We start from the raw sequence: 22577 nt of genomic DNA on the forward strand, positions 1-22577 counted from the left end.
CACCCCATTGATTTGAATTCGATTCGGACTTTGGACGGCTACATATTTTTCAGGAATATTCGGCAAAATTGAGTGTATGTGCAGACCTTCTAGGTTGCATTCTTCAAGTAAATCCGGAGTCTCAAGAAATGAAAATGAATGGAAGTTTTCCCTTACGAATTCCCGTACAAATTTCAAACGCAATGCGCTACACCGGTTCACAGCCAATCGACCGCAGTTTTACGCAGTTGTCATGACCACAAATGGAATCGTGCTGGCTGGTCATGTTTAGGATTTTCCATACAACTGTGCCTCTGCTGGAACATTGCGTATGTAGAAATCGATGGACACACATAAATGTTGAACAAAGTGGACTACAGCCAGTGGAATAACATACAAGTATTTAGTAGAAAGTCTCCTGCCTAAATACTTGTAGTCATATATCCAGCGGATTCTTTTTGCTATTGATCCGAAACGGAATCTCCTTCTAGATCAAATACAAACAAGAAGTTATTTCTTTCAAACTTGAAAAGAAAACTTGTCATCAAAATACCAAAGACCGCTTTCAAAATAAACAAGTAATACTACTCCTCTTATTTGCGAAAGCTTTTGGACATTGAACATTACTTCCCAAAAAGGGTGTGATGCCTAGGAACTAAATTCACTTGCTTACCTCACTAACTTGAGCAATATTTCTCTAGCGATTTATGTTGTTCTGCTTTAATCGCATTCACTTGTACTGACATAAATCTAAACCACGTGTTTCTCCTAACTCACATTTGACAGTGCTCGATACACTGAGAAACAACTGTTACATATTTATTGAACACTGAGAAATTATCAGTTACATAATTCATCAACGAAATATAATTTAATTATTTGTTTGTTAAAAATATTTAAAAGATATGCGGATCTCTTGAGCTGATGCATCGAGCCGTGTCATATAAACGAATGGAACAAATTAATTAATTGTGGCATTACTCCATCTAAAACAAAAGAGTTTTCAAAATGATAGTGAAATTTCTCGTAACTTAACTTTGGATGCAAAAGCTAGATTATGAACCGATCAAAATCTATAATATTTGGAATGCTACAGACAATTTAATGTTCATTTCGAAAAACCTATTATTCTTGATGGAGAAATGCGAGTAACTTATGAAAAGGTCAAACATCCACGAATTAGTTCCTTTTCATTTTTTATCTTAACTTGAAAAATATTTACTCTACCCTCCCCAAGGTTAAAGGGGTTTGACGGTATTGCAAACATCATCAGGCATATTGCGTGCATCAGCGCTAAAGAACAACTGTTTTAAGATGGTTATTGCATTATGCCTCGATAGTGATGCATCGAGGAGACCGAGAGGGCTTATGCGCCTTTTTTATGTTCTATGTTTCTTCATACTCTGCACCAGCTCATACAAACGCTCAACCACTGGTCTGTGCGCGGTGATGTGGCCGACTGGCAGGTCGTCGTGCATTGACTCTTGCTGTGTGCCGTGTTTGCAAATATTGTTCCACAATTGGATGGCGGTATTCGTGGACAGGGATCACAGTGGGAGTCATTGTTTGTCCATTTATCGGTCAAATTCGTCATCGGGCATATACTAATTAAATTAATTTAATAATTAAATTAATTTGTACATAAGTAGAAACCTATTAGTTGTCGCTTTGTAATAATCGTTGTTTCTCGTACTAGTGTACAATTGTTATGTGCTAGTCGTATGTCTATCTATGTATGTGTTCGTCTGAGTATTTGTGACAGTAGGGTCAGGGAATGGATGCAGAACTGGCGTATATGATAGATTAGTGGCTAGCTAATACTTCTCGTGATCAATTTGTGCATTTGGTTCTATTCATTCGGGAAAGTTGGATTGAGTAAATTAGAAAACAATGAATTTACCGGCGCACGTGAGTCATCCATTCCCGACCAGCATAGCATGAAGAAATTCTAACAGAATGCAATTGTCGTTAACGGTACATATACAACATTTGCTGAATTTAGACGAATTTGACTGCATGTTACATTTATTTTTTTATTCTACTTCATTAGTCGGTACTTTTGCACATCTATCAGTTTGCTTTTCTATTACTGATGTATACCAAAATAGGATCGGTTAATTTTTACACTTCTAATCAAGCTCTTTGCATCTTTTTTTCTTTATTCGGCATGTTTTGATTCCTTTTATTGATATATCTTTACTTTACGCTATCTATACTCATATAGGTACAAACGCTCGTGGCCTTCGCGATAACACAAACCTGGCCACAAACGCGACCATACAATTGCAATAATCCACACATAATTAGGCACGCGATTTCGCCTACATGAAAAATCCCCGGTAGTTAAGTAAACGTAGCATCTTTAAACTTCCAAACCTTAACCCACCACTCGCGCGATCATGAAACGGTCACGTCCGGAAGTCATACCTCGGTCCTAGCAGTATGGACTAATGTATTCAGTTGAACTAATCAAAAAAGTGACGCTCATATTCACTAAACAACACGTTCCATGGTGACATGGCCTGGAACTCTAGTGATATGGGAAACGGACTCTCTTCTACCATCTGTACCATACACTAAAAATTAAGCATCAGGCTCACGGCTCGCGCGCGATCAAACAAGAATACACACTACATCATAATAAAATCTAAATTATACACGCGAAGTCACATACGCGTGACAAACACGTTAATATACAAATACTTGAGCCCTTCGCAATCTCCATGGCACCTACGCCCGCGATCTCGTAAACACGATAACATCCTGGTGATAAAGTGAATGTCTCAGCTCCTATAAATCACGATCATGAATCGGTCACTTCCGGATGTTTCTATCCTTGATATCAATAGACTAGGCCCATGCCTTCAATTGATCCAATTAAAAAAGAAAGCTATCAAATCCACTGGACACCACGTTATATGGCGACATGACCAGGGACTCTAGTGATATGGGGCAATTTACTTCCTGTCAGAATGTGAATTGCACACCGAAAACTAACTATCAGAATGAAGGTCCGCGTGACCATCCAAGAACGCACGCGTATATAGGAATGGCCACACAGTTACAAAATCCAGTTTTTTACACGCGAAGTCACATGCACGGGAGCACACGTGACAAACACGGTAACATACGAATGCTTAAGCCCTTCGCGATTAACAACGCACACCTACGCCCGCGATCGCGCAAACTTGGTAACACCCCGGTAATAAGGTAAACGTTTTAGCACTTACGAAGTTTCAAATGCTATCTCAAACGTGAACCTACCAACGTCTGTTTTCGTGCGATCATGAATCGGTCACGTCCGGAAACCATTACCCTCTATCCTACCAACTTAGGTCCATACATTCAGTAGGACCAATCAAAAAATAAAATTCATATCCACTAGACAACACGTTCCATAGCGACATCATCGGGAACTCTAGTGATATGGAAGATCTTAATATCTTTTAGCATCTTAGCCGTACACCAAATATAAAATATTAGATTCACGGTCCGCGCGCGATTGTCCAAGAACACACGCAAATATGCGAAAGGCACACGGTTATAAAATAGAATTTATACACGCAAAGTTACATACAAGTTAGCACACGCGAAATACAAACGCACACGCGATCGAACACGTTAACGTACAAATGCTCGAGCTCTTCGCGATGATACACGCGATCGCGAGTCCCTACGCCCGCACATACCTGAACCGTGCAATGAATATCACATTCAGAATAACGGCCCGCTGCAATTGGCCTAAAGTAGTGTTTTAGTGGGCGACATTGCCTGTCTCGTCTGCAAATTGTTGTATGTGATTCTGACGGGGAACCCTTCCGAGAACCTAGCTCTACAGCTCCAGTAGGACAACTCTCCAAAAGAAAAATATTTACTCTAGCTTTCTTTTAACGAATGCGATTTGCCGGGCCTTTCGTTTGAACCCTTCCATCAAATTTTCTCAGTGTGTCCAATAAGAATTTTCGCCGTATCTTCTATCATACCGTCTCAGTCATTCTTTCTCTGTCTAATTTTCATGAGCAATGTTTCCAAATTACTAAAAAGAAAAAAAAACATAACTTAGTCAAATAAGGAATATGTATATGCCCAGAGTTTCCAAAGGACGAGCAACCCAGCATGTAAAAATTCGTCAGTTCCTGCAGCAGATGCTAACTGTTGATCACAAAGTATCAAGATAACATACGCCCGAACTGCGAACGAATGATGAAGCTAGAATACCTAAGAATAACATAGAATCTTTGCTCGCGCACGATCATCACATGGCGCATCAACAGCCCAAACATAAAAAAACTGCGAGTATCGGATATCTAACAGCTTGAGCTTGTGCGACCACCCTGCAACTCCTTTATTGATCGGGACTATTCAAAATGGGAATCTCTCGGCACCAGACCACCAGGACACAAATTAAGTGACGTTTTAGGAATATCAAAACGACGAATAACGAGAAAATATCTTACAATATACTTCACTCAAATATTGTTCTTAGAGAAGGCAAAAAAGCAACAGGATCAGCAAGCAAAAATTCATCTTAAGACAAGTAATTAAAAATAGGAAATAACTGAAGCAATAACTATAAAAGAATCGACTATATTCATGACTAGAGTATGAAATAATTTTGAGAGGCCCAAAATTAGCATTAACTGCTATTGGAAATATTGTTTTGCATGACGGCCATATTAGCAATTTCACACGCGCGTCATTTATTCTTATTTTAACTACCAAAAAGAGAAGCAAGTAGATTTAGAACGAACGGATAGGAATAGTGATCAGAAATGACATACTAATTCAACCCTTTTGAAGGGAGCGGCAACTATATTGCCCCTTGCAACATATGTTTTTCTCGACCTAATAAAATAACAGAATCAAGTGTGTGTGTCTCAAAACCCCCATTTTTCAACGGCGGGAGAAAATAAGCTGAATTTTGCTGAATAATCGACCATATTCTTAATATTTTAAAATAATGACGTTTTCTCCGGAATAGATATCTAATAAACCATAAATGATTATTCAAGTATTCATTGCATATGTTGTCGCAGCTTAGGCTCGGGTGCGTTCGCTGTGCCAGGTTGCTTTGCTTCATTTTCTATGCAAACAGAATGCTCCATAGATGAAGCAAGCTTTTTTTGTGAACAGCGAACGACCGGTTCAAAATGGTATTTAAAGTTGAAGAGAGAATCGGCAAAAGTCGAAAACGAAAAAAAAGCAGTTTTTTTCCACACCGAGTGTTAGATCTTCGTAAAAATCAATCAGCAGTACTGTAACAACATTTTTCATAAGCTGATTGATTTTTATGAAGATCTAACACTCGGTGTGGAAAAACTGCTTTTTTCGTTTTTGATTTTTGCCGATTCTCTCTCTAACCTTAATACAGTATTATTACATCTATTCTCGAGCGAGCATGAGAAGAAACTACTCAATTATTCTGAGAAAACTGTGGGTCAAGTAATTAAAACGTAGAAGCAAACTCTCATAACTGCCCGCAAAGTGCAATTAAAGCGTCGGAGTGTAACCATTTATCATCAGTTGCACTTTCTGAATAATCCACGGTAATTCCTTTAATCAAAGATGATCTCAGCATCTCTTGTAATTGACGATTCCGTCTCCAAAAATGTTACAAAGGAGATAAACAACCCAACCGAAGCTCCAAACAACAAACACTGGTCAAAATCTGATTCCGTATGCCGTTCGATCAGATTCTTATGAAGCCCAATGGAAGAGTCTTGATCGACTATGTATGCGAAAGCCGATTATAAACAAATCCTGGAGCTCAAATTCTGCAAGTCTCCTGCCCGAGTTTGGTTTTGGTTTCACGAAAACGAATCATTGTTTGGCAAGAGATCTGTTCCTGAGGCAAGAGAGCCAGTGTTTTTTGTCATAGATTAGACTGCGAATTTGGAAGTGTTAAAAATGGGGTACCATAACAAAAATATATAGTGTATGTAGTGGGCCAAAAATGATCTAGACTGCCTTTTGAAAAGGGTCAGACTTATTTTTACCATTTTTTTCAAATGGCTATAATCTAAAATGACAAATCCAACAAAAATATGTTGTAGGAGTAATTTTCACAAAACTAGTCAAATTTTTGAATAAAAATGTTGAAACAAATCTATCGACTCCTACACTGAAAAAAATCGATTTTAAAAATTAAAAGTCGATTTACGAAAAAAAATGAAAAAAATTGATTTGAATGAAATTTTGTTCCCAGATAGGTAATTGGGTTCCCTACGATGAAATAAAAAGTTGAAGTTGACAAATTTTCGATCGTTACCCCCTTTATAAGAATTTTTAATGTCCCTACGATTTCAAAGTATCCACGATGCATTCCAGATTGAAGAATGCCCTAGTTCAGCGTTTCTCAACCTTGTTTACACAGCGGACCCATTCTAAATCACCCTGGGTGGTTGCGGGCCCCCTTGGTTTAACATCGATTTTGTATGCTGTCAATATACAATTTTCTGTCTGTTATAAACAAAAAATTTAAAATTTCACTATCTATCCCGAAAAGATATCGTTCTTCGCAGACCCAGCAACAATTTTAAGGGCCTCTAGGGGTCCGCGGACCGCAGGCTGAGAAACTCTGCCCTAGTTTATTGATCTGAACCAACTCACACAACTGGTCACTGTACAGCCGCACTTAACCATGCCCTTATCGTCCTTGTCCTTTTCAGAACGAACTAAACTCCGGACTGGATATGAGCGAAGCCAGAGCTAGCCTGCTGTCAGGGGACGTCGTCGAACTGATCAACGCAACTTCGGTGGACTCTACTACGATGAAGCTAGTTTGGGAGGTAGGTTTTAAAAGGTCCGCCTTAATATACCAGTAATATTAATTTGTTTGTTTAACCCAGATCATCAACGACAAGTACGTTGAAGGATTCTACATCTACGCTCGCAACCTGGAAGAGGAATCGGAACGATCGTACAAAATGCTTACGGTACTGAACGCTGGCAGCGTGTCCACCTGCACGGTTAGCGGACTGCGCAAATTCACTGAGTATGAATTTTTCATAGTTCCCTTCTACCGAACAGTCGAAGGAAAGCCGTCCAACTCAAGACTGTCCAGGACGTTGGAAGATGGTGAGTCTTTAATTGTGTTAATGTACTGAACAAGGATCTAACTCGATTCTTCATAGTTCCAAGCGCTCCTCCTACTTCGATGGAAGCTTTACTGCTAAACTCGTCTGCGGTGTATCTCAAGTGGAAGTCGCCTCCTGTAGATTCGATTAATGGTAAGTGTGTCTTCTCAAAAATTTCATCAGAATCTAATAACATGTTCAATTATAAACAGGTATTCTACAAACCTACCACGTGATCGTTCGAGGTTTGGATATTCGCTCGAATTTCACCAAAATCTTAAGCAACGTAACGATTGACGCCGCCTCACCCAACTTACTGCTAGCGAATCTAACCGAAGGAGTGACGTACACAGTCAGTATCGCAGCGGCAACGACGATCGGAATGGGTCCGTTCAGCAGCCCGGCTACACTACGCCTAGATCCAGTGACGAAACAGTTGGATCAAACTTCGCACCGTTATCCGATCAATCACGATAATGCGGACGACATACTGACAAAACCTTGGTTCATCGCAGTTCTTGGCACGATTCTGGCATTGATGATGCTGTCCTTCGGAGCGATGGTGTTCGTCAAGCGGAAACAGATGATGATGAAGCAATCGGCGCTAGCAGCGTTAAGAGGTGGGTGTGATAATGAAGTTGAACACTTTGAACATATGTTAAACTATTTTCCCTCTAATCCAGGACACCACGGCAATGGCGTGCTCAAGTTCCCTTCACTTCCGCAAAATCACGATACCTATTGGACTGACCCATCGGCTATATTGTGGCGTCATCCAACTCGACCGAAGGATCACATACAAGATTACGCACCGGTCTGTACCGGAACTACCCTACCGTCGGACCAGAACAACCGCAACCGCTACGTCGGCATTGACTACACCGAATATCCATCCGATTATGCCGAAGTGTCATCGTTCAATCCGAACACTCCGGGTAATACCAACGCGACGGGGAACGTTAGCGGCAAGGCACCATCTGAGTGCAGTGGAACCCGTTCGCCTGCTCCCTATGCAACCACCACTCTGATAGGCAATTCAAGATTTATTACAACCTCCGCGAACGGTACCGTACACAGCATTCATCATCAACAAACACCCTACGGCAGCATGTACTACAACACTGATCCTTATCCGCCGATGACCACCACTGAAGGAGGTTCTGGTAATGGAAACAGCGACAACGGTGGTCTGTTACTGGGTGGGTCCAGCAATTACGGTCGGAACGTGTACTCGGAGTCATATTTCAATCCGGGTGAGAAAATCAATATCACCGAGAATAAGCTGGCCTCGCTGAACAACAATAGCACCAGTAATGGAGGCTATCAGTTGGTGCAGAATCACAGCGGAAGCAGTGCTAGCAGTAGTAGCAGCAGTGGCGGTGGAGTGGGACTCCGTTCCGAAACGAACAAAATCTTCAATCCCAGCCATTCGGTTCCGCAGACACCGTTCGGGACGATAAGAAAAAATCGCTTCAAATTAACCCGTACTCCAATCAATAATCTGAGGATTAGCTTCGGAACGTCTGACCGTGGCAGCGCCACCGGTAGTAGTCCGGCAGAGGATGCTGGAAATGAATATGGTAATCAACACCACCACCACCAACAACAACAGCAACAATCACAGCAAAGTCAAAAGAAGAAAATGTCCTCGCTCAATAATTTAGGAGCGCAAGAGCAGCTGTACATAAAGATAGGGGAAACGAATCCGAACAACGCCAACAGTTGGAATGGTCATTTGGCCAACATCTACCAAAACTCCGCTCGGTCCAGACCGGCCGATGGTGGGGATGGCAATGATCGGGAGGGGGAAGCCGTCATCTACCATCCGACCGGTAACCGCAGTGTCATTAGCTATCGGTCCGCCTCCGAGTTCGGGGACAACGTCTGAGAGTTGCGTGGCAGCTTCGGGTTGACTATTTATAATAACTTATTCTGACGCCAGGACGACGCAGAATGGACGAAAGACTGAGTGTGGAAATTTAAGAGTAGGAGAGCGAGTCTAATCGATTGGGGTAGGGCGAGTGCGTATGAGCTATCGGATTTGTTCCCCCCTCACCGAACCAAGGGTTTTAGGTACGGCCAAATCTCCACTCATAGATAGGTAAGGTGAATTGTCGTTCGTTGTTTTCTTTAGCCATACTCTATACCTGTAAATAATGGATGCCCTTTCCGATGTGTTTTGCTGGAAATGGTGCTGATGATGTATAGATTGAAGCGAAATCGATGTGGGTGACTATAAATCAAGACTGATCGCAGTACTTCCACTGGAAAGGTAGAATTGTTGAAACGGAATCCGAGAAGGGCCGTTGCGAACGATAGAAGCATTGAAATGGGAACAATTCAATTCGAAAATTTGCGTATTTTGCATTTGAAGGAGACGAATGGTTGTTTATCGTCTGTTTGAATTGTATCTTAAAACATCCTAAAACAACACAAAACAAAAGTTAGCTACTCATTCATATCAGAGCAGCGGTGAGTGTGAATCTAGTGATTGAATAGTAGCGTAAAACAATCTAATATTTTGTAAAGAATACTCAAAAAACAACAAATAAAAGTTTAGGCTAGTGTACGAGTCTGCGAATCGGAAATATCATTGTAAATAATAAGTTACTGGTTTATCGTATAAGTCGAAACAACTGCTTGTTAACACAACCACCTACGTTAAAAAGTTCAAAATTCCTACTTTATCAACTCAGCGATTACACGATGTTACATGAAATGCTTGAAAACTTTTGGGTTTCGCGTTAAAACTATCAACTATCACAGAGAAGTTTATATAAGTATTATCCTTTTTCTACTATAAAATTGTAGTTAAATTAAAATTGTCAAAAATTTGTGCGAAAGAAAGTAAGAGAAAACGAGAGAGAGAGAGATAGTGGAAGAAAAAGCAATAAAACAAGAAAAGTTGGATCATCATTAAATATTTACGCTCGACAGACCATGCAAGTGATGAAGAGTGAAGCCGAAGCTACGTTGTAACTGAATTAAAAACAAAATTGAAACTGTGACTTTAGTCGGAGCCGCTAGCAATTTTTTTCGCCATGCCGCTTTTTCGAACAGCAAGTTTGCGAGTATTTGGCGGATAAGGAAGGTGTTAATTCGATTAAATTCAATGTATAATAGCCGTCCGTACATGTAAGATTACATACTGAAAATCGTTTGTGTCGATGGATCGCAGAAAACAACAATAAATAAACGAAACAAAACAAGACGAAATTAATCGCTGATTGCTTATGCGAGTAATGTAAATATTTCCTAATGCGAGATGCAAAGCCGAGAGCAAGGTTATTATCATTTGCGTAACTGTAAGCTGTACCATATAGATGGATGAATAAAGCAATGTGAAAATTACGTGAAGTTGACTATATTTTTTTATTTTGAATCCGAATGATCATTTATATTTTTGATTTAAAGGGGGTAATTGCTACCATTCCGGTTAACACTCATATATTAACGATAACGATATGGCAGCACACTCATTCGTTTACGAGCGGTCTATCGAGAAGTAGGTGTTTTTTCCAGTCCATCAGTGTAAGTCAAAGAATAGTGCTAAACCGCGTTCAAGGTTATCTTGCGCATTCTCAGCCTCTCGAGGTTTTGGACTTTTTTCTTCTTTTGTGCGTGTGTTAACGCCGCATTCCTCAGTCTTTTGTTCGCGCAGTGAGGATTGAACCGTAGCCAGCTATACAAGCTAGACTGGTGTGTCGCGGGAAACAAATTTACAGATAAGTGAAATCACATTTATGGCTAACCCCATGCGTCGACGGTGTCGATGTCTCCCTCCCCGGATGGCCAAATGGAGGTCGGATCGACTCCCAAGGCTCTCCCCTGACCCAAACAATATCCAGAGCTCTCGACCGGTCCCTTTGTGGTCTTATATTGATTTATATTATATTTCCTGAGTATACATTAGAGATGGTCGGGTTTCATTTTTTTCGAACCCGAACCCGACCCGAACCCGAGAACTTGAAAATTGAAAAACCCGAATCCGACCCGAGCCCGAAATTGCAAAATTTAAAAAACCCGAACCCGACCCGAGCTCGAAAATTTTAAAATTGAAAAACCCGGACCCGACCCATACCCGAGAAAACCCGAACCCTAAAATTTAAGAAACCCGATCCGAATCCAACTTGTTAATACAGCGAATCATCCAAAAATCTGGAAGATTTTTAACTTTAGGCTCCCGAGCAGGACTCTATGCTCATTTAAGAATAGTAGAATCACTCGAATCTGAAGTAACACCATCCGCGTTGAGTTATATTTGCCAATGACAAAACGAATCACTGGCGAGTAGAATCCACATTTATATTTACTATTATTGAAGTTTGAATTTGTAATGTTCCGAAAAACTTATAAATCGTCGATATCTTAACCGGAAATTATGATAAATCGGCGGCTAACTCATGGGGAAACAAATAGTGATAGTTTCAAACAACCTTGCCCGTTGTACTTAACCAAAATTTTCAATTTTTTTCGAAAACCATTCTTGCAAGGCAGTTTTATATAAATTATTACTAGCCGTAAGCACAAAGCCGTTCCAACAGTTTTTAAACCGGACTAACTTTTAAACCGGACTAAAATCTTTGGTAAGCTTTAATCAAACGATGCTGTCATTTACATGGCTGCGTTCTGATCTGCGTTACACGTCAATGTTAAAAAACAACAAATTCAAGTTAAAGAAAATGTGTAAACTAGACAACATGGTGAATTGTTTTTCTTTCCGATATTTTCGAGCAGTAATATAGCTTTTCTTCGTCAAATGTCTCGTTCTATAGCGTTTGAGTACATTTTTTGTCAACTTGTAGCCGATATGTTTCTGAACTTAGAACTTTAACGTCTTGGATAGTTGAAAGTTGGCCGAAGATGTACAGCACTTTGTAGTGACATAATATTAAATGCACAAAAGAAAATAAATTGGTATACATATGCACGTTTTAATTCAGTTTGAATGGGCGCTCGTCGAGTTAGAGGTGGTGGTTGTAATTGGTGCCATGATAGTTATTTCTCGACGAACATATGATTACGGGTTAAAAGCCAACTGTCAAAATTCTCTTTGAAAGGAAATTCCGGACAAACCGTTACTGGATAAACACAGTTCGTAGCAGTTACACACTTACAATCTACAATATTACCTACCAGCAGGTAATTTTAATTTGCTGTCCTTGTTTCACGGCCGGAAAACAAGGGATAGGGAATGATTTTTTTACTTAAAATTAATGGGATGACATTTAATCGGCTTTGGGGAATATGTCATTATTTTTGGGCAAATTTGGACTCCCTCTCTTTCGTTTTTCGTTGGAGGAAGTAGGATGCGCAGATTTAAGATTACCTACTGCTAGGAAATGCAAGTTTTCTGTGTAATGCGGATAAATATACACGGTAAAAAAAAACTTTACCCATTGTATTCAAATTGCCCATTTTCGTAAATTATTCTAGCTGTCAAAAATGGGTATTTTTTGCTACTAACAATGAGTGCTTTTTATCCATTTCACAACTACTCGATGAGGTAATGTCCATTGACATTTTAATCTTAATAATGAGTGAAAAATCATTAAGAATTATTTTAAGCGAGTTAACCTGCAAACTAAGGTTCGTAGCGGAACCTGCAAATTATCGGCCTGCATCTGAATCCGTGGCGGAAACGGAACATTTCGGCAACGCTCATAAAACAACGGCTGTTTAGACTACTGAGGATGTTGCAAATATGCGCCAGTTCGGCATTCTTAGAGCAGCCAAAAGATCCAGCCATCAAAAATATATTCAGTTGGCGATTTTATTTTGTTAAGTAGTTAAAGAGACAATAATGTTAAATGAATGTTAATTTTTGTTTTTTTTTTTTTAATTTAGAAATAATTCTGTTGGCAGTATTTTTTTCATTCTGGCGCGATTTTCATGAATGAATATTTTTTACGCATTTTGTTGTAACAATTCTACGAAAAATAATGGGTAAAACATACCCAAGTTGACGTACAAGATCTGTATTCATTTATAGGTATGGACTCTTTACCATTGTATGAAATGCCTTAACCTCACAAATTTGACAAGTGCTGGTCCTTTTGTTTACAGTTTGGACTTAAGAAATTTGATTTCCATTAAAATAAGCTTAGTGCTAATAATTAATCCCCAAGAAATTTTACCGCAAAACTACTTACCGATTCAGATAACACTAGAATTAATTGGTAAATAAATAATTAGTTCACTTATTAGATCTTTCATATACATATTCCCATAGTAGGGAATAGCACGATTTAATTGTAAGGCGTTCTAGGAAACATTTATTCTTCTAAAAACATGATTCCCAATATATTATGCTTCATTTTGAGAATACGAATAATATCAAAGTTCAAAATGTAATCAACAAGACCACCACCTGTCACATTTAATGCATGACGTCACTGTGCAGTGACCAATGGGTTATTCCACTTTTATTGAAAATGCATTAATTAGTACTTTATTTTATCAGTGTAGTTCGTCAGTGCTTGTCTTTCCTACCTGTTAAACTGGCTTATTTATTGCCATCTTTATTGCGAGCACAGAGAGCCATATTTATCCAGAAGAAAGCCGAAGAGAGGATTGAAAATAACGAAATTTATGCAAGAGAAGCATGACAAATTTTTGCATATTTCTGTTTTCTTCCGGTAACATGATGCTGCCATTTGCATTGCTGCGTTCTGGTCAGCAATACACGGCAATGTTAAAAAACTGTACAGTTAAGTTAATTTAAAAGTCACTGTTTATGCCATTTATTAGTCTATGTATTTATGTTTTTAAAACGATTTTGAAATTCTCAATTTAGCTTAGGGGTTACACCACTGTAGAGCACGAAAAAATAGTCTTATTTCGAGAATTTTTATTACTCAAAAAAAGGTCAATCGACAGATTGTTGAATGGGATTTATAACATAAGTATTGAATCAAACAAAATATTTCATCACGAGATGGCGGCTCTGCAGCTTTTTTACCTTATGCGCGTTTTTTAAAAGGGGTCCACGGCCGTGATGTTCAATCCCTTGCCAAAAACTAAAGTTTTTCTGATTCCTTATGTCAATAGCGACGTACGTAGGATTTTTTCGATATTTAAATTGTACGCGGAGTGATTGAAAAAACGTCGAAAATGTCATAAATCTTTTGAAATATTTGTATCAGTCGTCCATGGAATAGAAATCTCACATTTTAGCCTGGTGGGGCTTATTATACCATCCTACCCACCTTCTCTGCTAACCATGCATATGGAAGACCTACTTTGCTGAAAATGAAGTAATCCAAATTAATCAGCACGATTACCCAATCAAGCCTGAAATACCAAAAGTCCAGTAATTTTAATTAATAAAAATTACAATTAGTTACTTCCTATAGTTTGCGATCTGTCTGATAATGAATTGACCATGATAAATTTACAAATTGAATCTGATACTGGATGCAGACAGTGAATCTTCACGATCTCGACGAAATCCGGTGTAAATCATATTTCAAAATTTCTTGAACCAATCGTTTTGAATTTTGCACAGTTTTTCTTCTTCACATCATTGCCCAGGCTACAACAGCTTTTTGCAAACTGCTTAATATTATTATTTTACAATAACATGTTAATCGTTGTTTTAGCAATAATCGGATCTTGATTTTAAAGAGCTACGAAAAAATCGAAAATTGACTAAAAAATAAAAGCTCCCTTAATTTCTTGTGAAATGCTGTGAAAACCAACTGTACAAATGTCTCAACGTTTGGTCCTAAGACAAGACATGACAATAGAGGGGGTCAGTTTTGTTCCAATTTTACGTCAGAATGTTCCAGCTCCTGATTGGTTGATTCTGACTTTTTGCACCGTACGCAATGTTACTGCAGGGATAGCTAAATAGTGTTTGGCAGTGTAGCTATATTTATAAAATTATGTAATTACTTTTGAAAAATAATATTATTATCGGTAAAATAGTAAAAATGAATCTAAAATTTGTCAGAAAATGGTTTCATCAAACCTTACTAAACACCCATGACATTGAAAAACGGGGCCCTTTATTAATATAATGGATTCAAGATACAAAATATGGCAGGCATAAAATAAATTAACAAGAATCCATTTTCATTTTAAAAAATAGCAACACTGTTCGGAAGATTTCGGCAGGGTGGAAATCTGCGAAAAGAAGAATGTCGAATGAAAAACAAAAAGCCGATTGTCACGTCTTGTCTTAGGTTTGGTCCAGTAGATTTTGAGTTATAGTGTATACCGCAAAACAAGTTTTCGATGTGGCGCCTGATTGAAAAGACAAACAATCTTTGTATCGAAAATACCTGCCGATAATATTTTACACAACCTTCCTTAAGTTCCGACACGATTTAGGCGATTTTTCCGCATTCAACTTTTTGCTGTTCTATCATTAAGAATTAAACCAAAATTTGTACTTCAGCGGAAATGCAAATCGTTCAAGATATGCTAGAAAAGTATAAATTACGAAACAATATAAGCAAGCTCCGTTAACATTTAAATAACGATCAAAATGAGAATATTTGTAGCAGCTTGTTTGCCGTCATATTTAAAAGTGTTACTTAGTTTATATGGCATGGCTTCATTTACATTTTTTATTCAATCTTAGTTTTGAGCTCCTTCGAAAGCAGTAAAAATATAAACTTCAACTTGCTTATTGTGTTTCTTGTGAAAAGATATAACTAGAAAAGGGTACAAATTGTGATTATATATTCTTTTCTTTTACTCTTGTTAATATAACTAAAAAAATGTGAGCAAATTAAACTTCACTCTTTTTGATAGCCATAGGTAAACTAACAATTAAAAACAATATTCATCTCTGAATCCAATTATAAAATGTCGTTCGACGGTTTGTTTCAAAATGATTCGACTTCTGCTAACCTGCAAAATAACTCTTCGATGTGGCGTTTTGAAATGAGCGTGTAGCACCTTCTAGATGTAGGACGATAAAGAATATTAAAAAAATTGCATTTAAAATTCGATTACACCTGTTTTTCGTACGGAATAAAACTTGCTTACTTGCCCTCATATGGTTTGTGTGCAACATGGGCCATGATAATGCAAATGAAGGTCAAAAAGTTGATTCAAATTATTGAGATGTATGCAAGAGGAACATGGCGGTCTTTTACACTGTTTTCGTTTGGTTTCAGGATGCAGCCATTTCTGCAATGACAGGTACTAACGTCTTAGGCCGGACTAAACTCAGGCCTAAAATCAAAGATAGTACCGTGTGGCGGTACCAACTAATTTCAAGCTTACCGCTATACATGTATTAAATTATGCTATGGCAATTCGTACACGACAGTTTACATGACGTCACCCACGTTACTGGTTGGTACGGTCAAACATGTGTCGAAGGGTGTCAAACAAGATTCTCTGACGCGTTCTAACACATTTGTGTTAGGACGATTTATGATGGGGTATCTAATTTATTTTACGCTTCAGACTATACGGTAAACGCGCCAGTAGAGATGCTTCGACCTCTCCAATGGAGCTCTCGGAACGACTCCGAACTTCCGTCGATGGCTTCAACAGAGCACACAAGATTTTTGCGATCAATTCATTAAGATCGTGGAAATTCATGTATTTTCATGAAGAAATCCGGATCATGCAACGGCCCAGTCCGGGGACAATCTGACAGAAAGTGCTTGTTTCATATATGTACCACTCATTTGATATACCATCATCATATGGGCGACCGAAATTTAAAGTCGCAAGGATATCACATGCTTCGCAAAACCCGTTTCGAACATATTAGAATATAAAAATCGGAAATAAACTTCAAGCATAAAAATCGGATAGAAATCCTTCAGTATAAGAATCGCTTAAAAAGTTCTCAACTCGGCAAGGATGAACCTCCAGTATAAAAATCGGTTAAAAATAAATAAATCGCTCGTAGGAGCATCCATATATCTTGATGATCAACATTAAAAGTCGGCTAACAAAAACTACTTTGTAAGAATCGGATATATTTTTCCCGGTTTTTGTACTGAAGGTTTTTTTTGTCCGATTCTTACAAAGGAAAGTCCCAGTCCGATTTTTATACTTGAAGTTTATATCCGGTTTTTAGATTCTAATATATTTGAAACGGGTTTTTCGAAGCATGTTCTATCCTTGCGACTTTTACTCGCTCATATGAGTGTCCTGAATAACGAAGCCTGGCGGATGTTTTTTTTTCTAAATGGAATCCACTAGGTTTTCTGTTTAGGCCTGATAAACTATCTGTCTTTAAAAAATAAATGGCGATGCAATTTGAGCCGCTATAATACCACCAAAGTACCACCATATGTCTGAGTATAGGAATCGTCAAATCATCCTCCGGCTGCAACGGCCTTTGTAATCAATGGTTGAAAAGCATCTCGTGGATCGCAACTATGCCAAGAATATACAAATCGTCGTGCATTGAAATTTAATTATCATGTTAATTCATGTTTCTGTTAATAATAATTCAATATGTAGCAAAAAGTACTACTATTCAGTACACTCGCGACACTTCCTTTCCGATTTCTCGCGACTGCCAAAACGATCAATCAGGAGTGGATCAATAGATAGTTTTTTATTGCCTCTACTTCCCGTTGATTTCTACTCGGTTTGCTGTAGATACGATTATCTGTACGCTTTAGCCGAGTTTAACGCGTTTACTCCAACCGCGGCCTAAGTATCGGTATTAAAGTATCTGTCGAAATTTATATTCCATAATAGAAATTATGTTCCGATAAATTCCTGTTGAGTTGGTTTATTACTAATTGTCATGAAAAATAAATCGCAAAGAGATTTTAGATTTGAAACACGTATTGTTGAATGCTCTCTCATGGATGTACGTTTAAAAAATAAAATTCAGGCAGTTTGCGAATCTGAAGCGCGGGAATTTTATACAATAATGAAAAAATACAATATTTGAGCACCAGAAAATACGACGAATTATAGCAATTCAAAGACGCTAACATTTAGTATGGTTATATGTGTCATTCATTCGTATCAAGAACCATAATTGATTACTAGACTGGGTTTTGTGAACAAATGCAAATAGCTTCAACAAATGGTTAGTTTGTTTTGTTCAAAACCCGAACCCGACCCAACCCCGATAATTTCCAATTTGAAAAACCCGAACCCGACCCGAGCCCGAAAGTTCAAAATTCCAAAAACCCGGACCCGACCCGAACCCGAGAATTTCAAATATGAAAACCTGGAACCCGACCCGAACCCGAGAAGTTTAAATTTATAAAACCCGAACCCGACCCGGAACCAGTCGGGTTCGGGTCGGGTCCGGGTTTCGGGTCCAAAAACCCGAACCCGACCAGCTCTAGTATACATCATATTAACATGATTCAATCTGTTCCACAATATTCCGCCACGTCACTCGATCAGTTGCTGCTTGTCTCCAACCTCTCACGTGCCCGATACTCGCCAGGTTCTGCTCCACTTGGTCCAGCCACCGGGAACGCTGCGCTCCTCTCCGTCTTGTACCTGCCGGGTTGGAGGTGAAAACCAACTTGGTGGGGTTGTTGTCCGGCATCCTCACAATATGCCCCGCCCACCGTACCCTTCCAGCTTGAGCTACTTTCCGGATACTTGGGTCACCATAGAGTCGCGCAAGTTCGTGGTTCATCCTTCTCCTCCACACGCCATCCTCCTGCACACCACCGAAGATCGTTTTCAGCACCCTTCTTTCGAAGACTTCGAGTGCTTACAGATCCTCCTCCAGCATTGTCCACGTTTCGTGCCGGTAGAGAGCCACCGGTCTAATCAGTGTGTTGTACATGGCGCATTTCGTGCGGTGGTGAAGCTTCCTGGATCTCAAAGTTTTGTGGAGCCCATAGTAAGCACGACTTCCAGAGATAATACGCCTTCTGATCTCCCGGCTGGTGTTATTGTCCGCAGTCACCAATGAGCCCAGATAGATGAACTCGTCACCGTCACCGTAATACTACTGCCCAAGCGTTCCCTATCGCGATCGGTTCCGCCAGCCAGTATATACTTCGTCTTAGACACATTTATCTTCAGTTCTACTCGTGCTACTTCGCGCTTCAGTCGGGTATACAGATCTGCTGCCGTCTCCTTGTTTCTACCGATTATGTCCACTTCGAAGCACACGAACTGTCCGGACCTCGTGAAAATCATGCCCCACATGTTGAACGCCGCCCTTCGCATTACACCTTCCAGCACTATGTTGAACGGCAGGCAGGACAACCCATCGCCTTGTCTTAGTCCTCTGCGTGCTTTAAACGGACCAGAGAGGCTGCCCGAAATTTTGACACAACACCTTACACCATCCAACGTAGCCTTAATCAGCCTTGTCAGCTCCCCAGGGAAGTCGTTCTCGTCCATCATTTTCCATAGCTCTACACGGTTCACCGTGTCATATGCGGCTTTAAAGTCGATGAACAGGTGATGTATCGGGACCTGGTATTCACGGCATTTTTGGAGGATTTGCCGTATAGCAAAGATTTGGTCGTTTGTTTATCTGCCGTTGATGAAACCGGCCTGATAACTCCCGACAACTCCATTTACCAGCGGTAATAAGCGCCGGAACAGAATCTGAGATAGCATTTTGTAAGCGGCATTTGGCTCTGTAGTTTTCACAGTCCAACTTGTCGCCTTTCTTGTAAATCGGAGTGATGACCCTTTCCTTCCACTCCACCGGTATCTGTTCTCTGTCCCAGATTCTTTCGATTATTCGGTGCATGCTTTCCGTCAGTTTCTCTGGACCCACCGTGAAGAGTTCCGCTCCTAGACCATCCTTACCAGCTGCCTTGTTGTTCTTGAGCTGTTGAATAGCCTCGTTAACCTCACTCATAGTGGGCGCCGGTACATCCCCGTCGGCTGCGACACTGACATAATCGTTCTCCTCGAACGCCTTATTGTCGGCCTGCGCACCATTCAGATGATCATTGTAGTACTGTCTCCACCTTTGGACCACCTCACGTTCGTCCGTCAAGATGCCACCTTTCTTGTCTCTACACATTTCGGCCCGGGGCACAAAACCGTTGCGAGAGTCATTCAGCTTCTTGAAGAACGCCCGCGTTTCCTGAGAGCGATCCAGCGGCTCCATCTCCTCTCTCTCAGATTCTTGGCACTCGCCATCGAACCAATCGTTCCGTCGACTTCCTTCGTACTTATCCCAGGACGCTCTCCGCAGTGCTGCTTATGGCCGCTTTAGTTCTGGTCCAGCAGTCCTCAAGGGGAGCATCGATGAGCTTTTCCTCCGGTGGCAGCGCTGCTTCAAGATGCTGCGCGTACGTTGTCGCGACGTTGGCTTTCTTCACTCGGTCCAGGTTATACCGCAGCGGGCGTCGGTATCTTACACTGTTCACTACGGATAGTTTTGGGCGCAGTGTAACCATCACCAGATAGTGGTCCGAGTCGATGTTGGCGTCCCGATAGGTCCTTACGTCGATAATGTTGGAGAAGTGCCGTCCATCAATCAGAACATGATCGATTTGCGTCTCTGTTTGTTGCGGTGATCTCCAGGTATATCGGTGCAGGAGGCGGTGCTGGAAGAAGGTGCTCCTTATGGCCATGTTCTTGGAGGTGTCGAAATCGATTAGTCTTAGGCCGTTCCCGTTCGTCTGCTGGTGGGCGCTGAACCTTTCAATTCCCGGTCTGTATTCCAACTCCTGGCCAACCTGAGCATTAAGGTCGCCAATGACGATCTTGAAATCATGTTTTGGGCAGCGATCGTATTCACGCTCCAGCTGCGCGTAGAATTCGTCCTTGTCGTCATCGCTACTTCCGAGGTGGGGATTATGCACGTTAATTATGTTGAAGAAGCGGCTTTTGATCCTCAACCTGCACATTTTGTTGCTGACCGGCCACCATTCGATCACACGCTTTTGCATCTCCCCCACCACCATAAAAGCTGTTCCCAGCTCGTCTGTATTGCCGCAGCTCTGGTAGATGATGTGGTTCCCGCGAAAGACCCGCACCGTAGACCCCTTCCAACATACCTCCTACAGCACCACAATATCGAACTTGCGGTCTTTCACTATATCGGCAAGTATGCGAGTGCTCCCGATAAAGTTAAGCGACCTGCAGTTCCATTCCTTTGTGGTCTTCTTTCGGCCCAAAACAAAATCGCTCAATCTATTACAGATTTCAAAAGACCTGACGGAACGGTTCTCGGCTGTGACCGAAATAAGAAAGGTCCGCTCAGACCGGGTCAGGATCGTGTTGACTAATTCAAAGCAGGCAAACGGTATTGCTTGCTGCGAGCACTTTACGAAGGACTATTATGTGTAGATTACAGCTGAAAAAGTACAGTCTGAAGGCGTTATTACCGATGAAAGTTTGACTTGCAAGGATCTGCTGCAGTACGGAGTTGGCCGTTTTAAAGACCGCTTACTTCAGCCAGTGAAAATACTAGAGTGCAAGCGTTTGCACTCAGTAGTAGTTGCAAGGGATGGTTCAAAAACGTACCCCCAATCAATCTCTTATCGGGTGACCTTCGCTGGTACGTCTGTCTGTGCGTCTGTTTGTACCGCGAGTCATGAATTGTACAAAGTATAAACAATTGGGTCACACAGCCACCCATTGTAGCAATAAGGCCCGTTGTGGAAAATGCGGTGAGAATCATGTGGATGATTCGTGCAGTAAGAATGCTGAGAAGTGTTCTTACTGTGCGGAGATTCTGCATGATATCTCGGCATATCCCGCATACAAACTACGCGGGGATAAACTAAAACGTTCCCTTGCGGGACGATCCGACCGTTATTTCGCAGAAATGCTAAAGAAAGCTACGCCACCAACCTCAACAAACATCTATGCTCACTTGCCTCCTGACGAAGGCGAGCCTGACGACCCAAAAGAGGGAACATCTACTAGGGTGCCTAGAAGTTATAGGAATAGAAGGAACATTTCCTCTCCTAAAGTTCCTTGTAAATGCCAGAAGGTGTCCCTAGACGGGACTCCGAAAGTGACCCCAACTAACATTTCGTGGTTTTATAAACGTTTTAACAGTTGCTTTATTCAGCTCTAGCTGAACATTGGAAGTATACGTGTAATCATATATCGTTTATTCCACCCTTAAACATCCGGGATTTGGAGAATTTATTGTTATTGCTTGTCTGATTAAGACACATATGTTCATATGACAGAACAATTCTTCAGCACGTATACAGCCTGAAGAAAACCACAGTTCAGCTTTATCAATAAACCTTTTCGTTACCGCTATTCAGCTGAGAGAATTATCATACGAAAATTGTTAAAAAAGACATTTATTTCAAGTTACACACGCCATCAATCTCTTTGGAAGCCATATTCTTTTATTAGTGTTACGTTACAGTTAGAGAAAAATTGTATTACCTTGTTGGATATCATATCACGTACCTGGATCCGAACCAGCAATCTGTTGAATACTAAGCACTTACCTTACTGTCTGCACCAATCTTGCATACATCGAATGCTTAAGATTTCACCGATGTACCGACAAGTCTAGGCTGCTGAATAGAGTCTGTACAAAGGCTACAGTAGACTTCTATAGATTTGAGTGAACCTAGTTGGCTTGGGTTCGAATCCCAACCTACGATAACTTTTTAATTCCAATTT

General features: G+C 40.4%; 1 protein-coding gene across 2 annotated transcripts in view; it reads left to right on the top strand.

Annotated features, from left to right (window-relative positions):
- Window positions 1–10121, top strand: part of LOC131678768 (roundabout homolog 2-like) — a 374166-nt gene extending 364045 nt beyond the window's left edge. For both annotated transcript variants that reach the window (XM_058959051.1, XM_058959052.1), the window contains exons 10-14: window positions 6648–6767; window positions 6828–7056; window positions 7113–7208; window positions 7268–7675; window positions 7739–10121. In XM_058959051.1, coding sequence (XP_058815034.1) covers window positions 6648–6767; window positions 6828–7056; window positions 7113–7208; window positions 7268–7675; window positions 7739–8943 — 2058 coding nt within the window. In that variant the 3' untranslated portion in view covers window positions 8944–10121. The remainder of the gene's footprint in view (window positions 1–6647; window positions 6768–6827; window positions 7057–7112; window positions 7209–7267; window positions 7676–7738) is intronic.
- The last annotated feature ends 12456 nt before the right edge of the window (window positions 10122–22577 follow it).

The sequence above is a fragment of the Topomyia yanbarensis genome, chromosome 2 (assembly GCF_030247195.1).
Source record: "Topomyia yanbarensis strain Yona2022 chromosome 2, ASM3024719v1, whole genome shotgun sequence".
NCBI classification, from domain to species: domain Eukaryota; kingdom Metazoa; phylum Arthropoda; class Insecta; order Diptera; family Culicidae; genus Topomyia; species Topomyia yanbarensis.